Source organism: Mugil cephalus, chromosome 14 (assembly GCF_022458985.1).
Source record: "Mugil cephalus isolate CIBA_MC_2020 chromosome 14, CIBA_Mcephalus_1.1, whole genome shotgun sequence".
Taxonomy (NCBI): Eukaryota; Metazoa; Chordata; class Actinopteri; order Mugiliformes; family Mugilidae; genus Mugil; species Mugil cephalus.
In genome coordinates, this window is record NC_061783.1 from 19,480,310 (window position 1) to 19,487,634 (window position 7,325).

The following is a 7,325-nucleotide window of genomic DNA, read 5'->3' on the forward strand; positions in this document are numbered from 1 at the left end:
TCAATTCAAAGAATACAACTCAGTTCATAGAGGCACAGAGGGGGAGTTACGTAACAGGAACCATCTGTGAGTTCATACGTTAAGACAGTTAAGGGATCAAATTAGCAAAAGAAGGTGCAGAAGGACAGGAGGAGGCTCTAGATCTGATAAAAATGGATTAACCACGCGGCAGGATAACGATCCTCAGCATTATTCTGCCTAAAAGTGTTGGAGGAGCCTTCCCCCCCGGAGTCCCAAAGAGCACGTTTGTGATGGAGAGAAACATTTTAATGTGATGAAAGACGGCGGAGTAGAGGGGAAAGGGGCCAGCTGATGGGGTTCACGTATCCGACGCCCTTTTGTGGGGGGGTATGGCCAGCTGAGAGGAGACCTGGGGTCAACCCACTATTCACTAGAGGGACATGTGCGCCTGGAATGCGTCGCTGGGGAGGGAGACGCACGTCTGCTGACACCGTGACACGACCTCCGATCACGGGACACGAATGGACTGAATCAAATCAAGAAAAATCAAAAATGAAATACTAAAAGATTTTATGACGGGGATATAATGTTGTTTTTCTTTTGTTCATAAGATGCAATGATGGTCATGCATTTTAAGTGTCTGGCCAAATACTATAGGAAAGATATCAAGACTTAAACTCTCTTTACACATGGAAAACCTGCACTTATTTCCTTTTAAAGAATTATTCCTGTATTTTAGGCTCAGTTTTACCATCTTACGACCAACTGACTTTTGTCCTATTGATGTAAGAATTCATGTTTAAGAAAAATATGAACATATGACTAAATAAAAAGCTTTTTTGTGTCTTTTTTTTTTTAAAGATATGATCAGACTAATGTTTAAGTTTTCTTTAGTCCTTGACCTGAGCAGTTTCAGGAATCTCTATTAAATAACACACACAAAGAAGTTAAAGATCATCAATAATCAATACCACTTCTTTTTCCAAATGTATTTGATGAAGCTCTCCAAAAAAAATTATCTGACTTTCATTGTGTCTGGTCACATCATGGAAAGAACTGACGGTGTCTCAGATCCATTAAGTGTCCCACAACCAAGACACTGCGCCATGTCAAAATGTGTTTAGTGAAAAGGGTCTGCTCCAAATGGAAACGGCACAATACCTAGCTCCGCCTAAAAGCATGCAGCTATCGATTAGTTCCATCTCACAGCTCATTCCATTATGTGCTCTTCTTCACTGAAGTGGCAGCCTGTTGAGCTGAGCTCGAACAGTGACGAACTCAGAAGCACCTGAGAGCGCGCCTCCGTGTCCACCTCATCCTTACGGGCAGCAGAGAGAATACTTGTGATGTTATAGTCTTGGCGCTCGACCAGCTGATTCTGTTGATGGGGGTGGGAGGTCTGCTTTCGAAAATGTAATGATGGGCTAATCCTTTCGCATGCGTACGAGTGCTGTTGCCAAACGGAAGGCTCAAAACCAAACCGCCATCTGTCCGGGAGACACAGTTTGTTCTGACGAGAACAAGGCAGCGCCTCGCCTTTTACGCACAGCGCGAACGCGGCATCACACCAGAGTCCGAGCTGCTCCTCGCCTCTTCGTGAAGGTTTAACGCGCAGCACTCAATTGCTTTGCTTTTATTGTGCTATTTAAGATCTGCAAATACGTTTTTTTCTTCTCTTTAATCTGTTAAGTTTCTAGACTTCTCGCTTCTGTCGCGCGTAAAATCCGGCTCGGTGCGCTTGGAAGAAAAAACGACGAAGAAAATCAGCTTTCATTCCTCGGATATTTTTGAGCTGATTAAAGAAGATGGAAAACTTCACATCGGCCCCGAAGCTGAACCAAACGTTGGGCCCCTGGCTGGACAACAGCATCCAGTACAAAGTCATAAGTAGTTTGCTGCTATTTGTGATCTGCGCGGTGGGGATCGTTGGCAACGTGATGGTGATCCTGGTGGTGCTCACCACCAAACACATGAGGACTCCCACCAACTGCTACCTGGTGAGTTTGGCCGTGGCTGATCTCATGGTGCTGACAGCTGCTGGCTTGCCGACCATCATGGACAGTATTTTTGCGTCTTGGGTGTTCGGCCACTACGGGTGCCTGTGCATCACCTACTTCCAGTACCTCGGGATCAACGCCTCCTCCTGCTCCATAACAGCGTTCACCATAGAGAGATACATCGCCATCTGCCACCCGATTAAAGCCCAGTTTCTGTGCACTTTGTCCAGAGCAAAGAAGATCATTTTATTCGTTTGGGCTTTTACTTCCGTTTACTGCCTGATGTGGTTCTACCTGTCAGACATCCAGGAGCTGGTCTACGACAACATCACCATCATCTCCTGCGGCTACAGAGTGTCCCGGAAGTTTTATTTACCCATTTACTTCTTCGACTTCGGCGTCTTCTTCGTGCTGCCGCTGCTGCTCTCCGCCGTCCTGTACGGACTCATCGCCCGGATCCTGTTCCTCAACCCGCTGCCCTCCGACCCCAAAGACAAGAAGAAGAACGGACACAACAACCACGCGGTCAACAAGAGCACCAGCTGCAAGAACTCCCGTCACTCCAGCTCCACGGCGACCTCCCGCAGACAGGTGGGTGGGGTCGGTTGGGTGGGTGGCTGAGCCTGGAGGGGGTGAGAGCCAGGGCGCATCAAGCTGCTCTAAAAATCTAAAAAAAAAGCAATCCTTTTCTCTCAGTTTCTTTAGAATAATTAGATTTTCACAAACATGTAATCTTTTCAAACTCCACTGATGCACACAAGACAAAACATTTCCATCAATGCCTGTAATGTTCACTGAAAAAGATTTAATTCATAAACCAGTAGAATTAATATATTAATTTTCAAGAAACCACTTTTGTGCCGGAGTCATGTTTAAATGTTGGTGTAGTTACATCAGCATTAGTAAAGGATTTAAAGCTAAAGTTAAAAACTAAATAGATAAACATTTCTAAAATGATTTAAGGGAGAGCAACTAAAATAAATAAATAAAATTTAAAAAAAAGGATTTTAAAATCTCCTGTATTTTCCCACCAGTAATTTAAATTATTTGCTGGTGTTGTAAATATTTTGAGCTGAACTTCTCTTTTATTACATAAGCACAAACTCCTGAAGAGATTTCCTTGAGAGAAAAAAAGTATCCCTGGAAACGCTGTCTCTATCTGGCAGCTCTATAAATAAAAAAAAGCGATTGTGTTGTCAGTGAATTACTGTACGAACAATAAGAAGACAAAATTAACTAATAAAAATAAGATGTATTATCCAGAGAGCTGTCCAAAACCCAGAGATAGAGTGGTAAATGCATATCACTGAATAAATGATTAACTAATTATCAAAATTGCAAATAAATGTTCTAACAATCAATTAATAAATGAATAAATTAAAATTTCCACACTACGTTTTGTCTGAATAAGGACAAGTTAAACTCTATCTGTTTGGTAGATATAGTACTTTCATCATTTGTGTGCCCTTCTCCTCAGAGATGTATCTTATAGGCGGCTTAGACTTCTGCATCAATTTGACTGCGCAGACGCATACGTAGACTAACTAAGGACGTACACCTCAAAGCAGAAATGGAACTACGTAGACCTGAAGAGCTGTGACTGGTCTGCTTGATAGCAGTAGCTTGATAGCAGTTTCAGACGTTATTGTTTTCTAGTGAAGACGGAAGTAGAATTAACCTGACTGGTAAAGAAGATACAGCGCCATCTAGTGTTTGGGTGGATTTTAAGTATAAATGACTCGTACCAGCGCAGGCTATGTGCTTACGTTAAAGCGTATGTTCCGCACTGTACCCTAAAATAGTGCTCATTGTTGCCCCCTGCAGGTGACCAAGATGCTGGCGGTGGTGGTGATCCTCTTCGCCGTGCTCTGGATGCCGTACCGCACCCTGGTGGTGGTCAACTCCTTCCTGGACCAGGCCTACCTGGACCACTGGTTCCTGCTCTTCTGCCGGGTCTGCATCTACCTCAACAGCGCCATCAACCCGGTCATCTACAACGCCATGTCGCAGAAGTTTCGCGCCGCCTTCCGCAAGATCTGCCGCTGCGGCAGGAAGGGCTCGGACAAGCCGGCCACCTACAGCGTGGCCCTCACCTACAGCGCCGTGAAGGACACGTCCGTGGTGGAGAGCACCGACCACTTCACCACGGAGCTGGAGGAGCTCACCGTCACCGACGACCTGCTGTCGGATCAGAAGATGATGTTCCCGGACCCCTGCGTGTACAGGAAAGTGAACTACAGCGACGCCTGAGGGTGGCTTGGAGGGCCGGCGAGAGGCGGACCCGTGGGTCAATCGAGGGATTAAAGACTCTGAAAATGTCGCTTAATGGAGTGTGTTAAGTGGGGATGTTTGTTTCCTGAGTGCCTGGTGACCTTTTCAAAGACAGACTGCTGCAGCCAGAGATGTAAACACGGATCGCGGGCCGCTGATGCGTAATGACGGTCTTTGAGGCGCAAAGGCAAACACGCTCTTCTCCAGAGAGCGACCCCGGACCCTGAGAAACATCCACAGAGCAACGCTCTCAAGTCTCGCAGCTCTTATCTCGGATCGGCCCACGTCATGAGTCAACAAAACATGAACCACTTTGAGCAGACACGTTTTTGGACGTTTCGAAGCTGCAGAGGGCACGTCTGCATCTCCAAATGACACCGAGAGGCAAGAAACTGCCCTCAGCACCTTCACTTTTACCCACTCAGCTTGTCAGAGGTGTTTGATGGCAAAGAAAACCAAAGACTCAACAGCACCAAAAAGAATCCTGATCTCACCTCATCTTCAAATCTTTTGATTCACTGCTTAAAAGAATTAATCAGCTTCATCCAGACTCTGGGGGTCAGGCTGAGAACAAAAAGCGAATTTTCACACTCTTGAAATTGAAAAAATAAAATCTAAAAATCCTCAGCATCGACAGCTTTTAATGACTGCATGCGGCCCCGCTCCCCCGATGTTTCCAGGCCAGGCGGTTCATTAGAAAGAGCGAGTGAGTCACACCGAGGACCTTCGGTGACAGAACAGAAACTCTATTTTTGCGGCGAAGGACGGACGCGCGGCCTCGAAAACGAGAACAACCAACCAAGACGTGGGCTGAGCCGAGATGTTACGGAGGCCTGGGATTACATCTCCGCTGGGGAGGACAGGTCGGGGCGGGGGGGGGGCAGCAGACGTACGTGAAGCACTCGCAACGTGATTTTCTAAAAGTGCCACAAATGAAGTTCATCACGTGTTCCAGTGAGACGTAATTTATAAGGGGTTTAAAAGCTGTCACCAGGGGCTTTAAAATGTTTTTTTTTTGACCTATTGTTTATTGGTTATCTCTTTAGGCTGGTGTGTACACATCGAAAGAATTTATATTTTATCAGCCTATTGTGATTTTATCTCATCGACATCACCCAGCACGAGAATCTGTGGGCACTGTTAGGTCACAGAGACCTAAACAAAGCAATGCACTATTATTTGGGACCCAGACAGGGGTGTCATCAGGAATTTCGGGGCCCCTTGAACCCTTGAAAGACCCCCCTCCCCCCTTTTTTTTTTTTATAAATAAATCATGGTTCTGTTGCCATGGCTACCAGGGCCATCACTGCTGCCTCGGTTAAATGATGGTTAATTTCTACCACTCATAAACTAGAGAGGGTGCACACCTTTGTTTCAGAAGAACTGGATATTAGCAACCTTTTTTGTCCGTCCCCTCTCTTTTTTTAAGAAAAAAAAAAAAAAACACGACTTTCCTTTCCTTTTTTTTTTGTTGGTCAATATTATTTACCTTTTGATTTGCTGATATTTAATTTTTACTGCCAAAATCGAGCGAAAACAAAGAGATCTCTTATTTTACTACTATTATATATATATTATATATATGATTTTTTTTTTTACCTACCTATCTTTGGGATTGTCCTAACCTTTCCCCACCACTGGTTAAGGCCATAGCTTTAGTTTCAACTTATAAACCCTTTATAAATCACGCCTGAACAGACGCTCTCAAAACGTTCTCCCTACGATTCTCTCTCATTATTGTTTGAGCAGCAGCAGCAGCAGCAGCAGCAGCTGTGGTCGTGAAGCTCGTCCGTGCAGCGCTGCACAGACTTGGTGTGACATTTATATATAATTTATATAACATGCTGATGCGGCTCCGTCGGTGTTGGTGATTTTCGAATCCGAGGCTAAGTGAATGTGGTGTTTTCTCGTGTTGTGTGAACAGCGGATTTCAACGAACCATGGCTTCGCTCGTGTCGCTCTTTAGCTGTGAAAGCCATCTGCGAACGTATTTCTGAGCAGACTATGCCACGCGGGTGGGGGGGGGGCATAATTGGGCTGCAACTCAGCGGAGGAAGAGTTTTCTGAAACGGTTTCACTCGCGGCTGAATGCGGGAGACAACAGCTAGATTTTGCTTTATCGTACCAATCGCGTACAGGCCTTGGAGTATCAGTGGATTCATGCGTTCCTGTGTTCGTGTCCCCCTGTGTAATCTCAAGTGGTTGTTGTTTATGGTTTGTTTGTCTGGTGGAAAAAATAGAAGTCACACTTGCTTTGATTATTGCAAACAAAGACATTATTTTGTGGTGTACTATTTGGAAGCTGCTGTTTTTGGTCTCGCTTCTTAGACTGGTGTGATCCTGTGAGTGTTTGATGGTTATCTATCTAGAAATCGTTTGTATATTTTTTGTCTTTCTGTTGAAAATAAAGTTATTTCTTGAATTAGAGTCAGGTGTATTTTTCTTTTTCTTGTCATTAATAAAAAAAAATCTTTCCTCCCTGTACATATTTCCTCGATGAGCACCCACACTCAGCAGCACTGGGCTTTAGTCGAAGGGCCGGAAGGACAATACTGAAAAGGAAACACTTAAATTACATCCTGAAAAACGAACGTGTGGTAACAGCCACCAAGGCCATGTGGCGTCACGCTGCATTCAACAAAGCAACTCAAAATGACGTCATATTCAACCTGACTGATGCACAAGGAGGAGAAAAAAGGCTGTGTCTGTCTTCTGCTTTATTTTTCTCTTTGAACCAAAAAAAAAAAAAAAAAATCATGTAGACAATTTAGCTGAAGATATAAAAGAGTGAAAATGAGGAAAAGGCACAAGAAACTGGAGTTACAGACTAAATAATCCAACTTCCAGTGGTGTTTTTCTTTGATATTTCTAACCAACAATGGTCCTGTTTCTATGGACGACCTTAAGTGAAGGAGAAAGCAGAAAGATAAAGGATACGTCCCTATGAATGCACAGGACATGTAAAATGTCTTCAGATGAAGATAAGAAATATAACACAGCCTTGGTCTATTATACGCTTCACTGCTTCAGCGGCTCACATCAGCTGAAGAGCTTTCATCAAGTTACGTTACTAACGAATTCATAATTGCATAAAGT

At 44.3% G+C, this 7,325-nt stretch overlaps 1 protein-coding gene across 1 annotated transcript; it reads left to right on the forward strand.

Moving 5' to 3' along the window:
- Positions 1–976: 976 nt before the first annotated feature.
- On the forward strand, positions 977–6,653 carry trhrb (thyrotropin-releasing hormone receptor b). Its single transcript, XM_047604322.1, has 2 exons — positions 977–2,549; positions 3,783–6,653. Exons 1-2 carry the CDS (start codon positions 1,767–1,769, stop codon positions 4,206–4,208), a joined length of 1,209 nt encoding a protein of 402 aa, XP_047460278.1. The 5' UTR covers positions 977–1,766; the 3' UTR covers positions 4,209–6,653.
- The last annotated feature ends 672 nt before the right edge of the window (positions 6,654–7,325 follow it).

Coding starts and splice junctions, on each gene's coding strand:
- trhrb (XM_047604322.1), top strand. CDS start 1,767: ATGGAAAACTTCACATCGGCCCCGAAGCTGAACCAAACGTTGGGCCCC. Junction 2,550..3,782: donor CGGCGACCTCCCGCAGACAG/GTGGGTGGGGTC, acceptor TGCCCCCTGCAG/GTGACCAAGATGCTGGCGGT.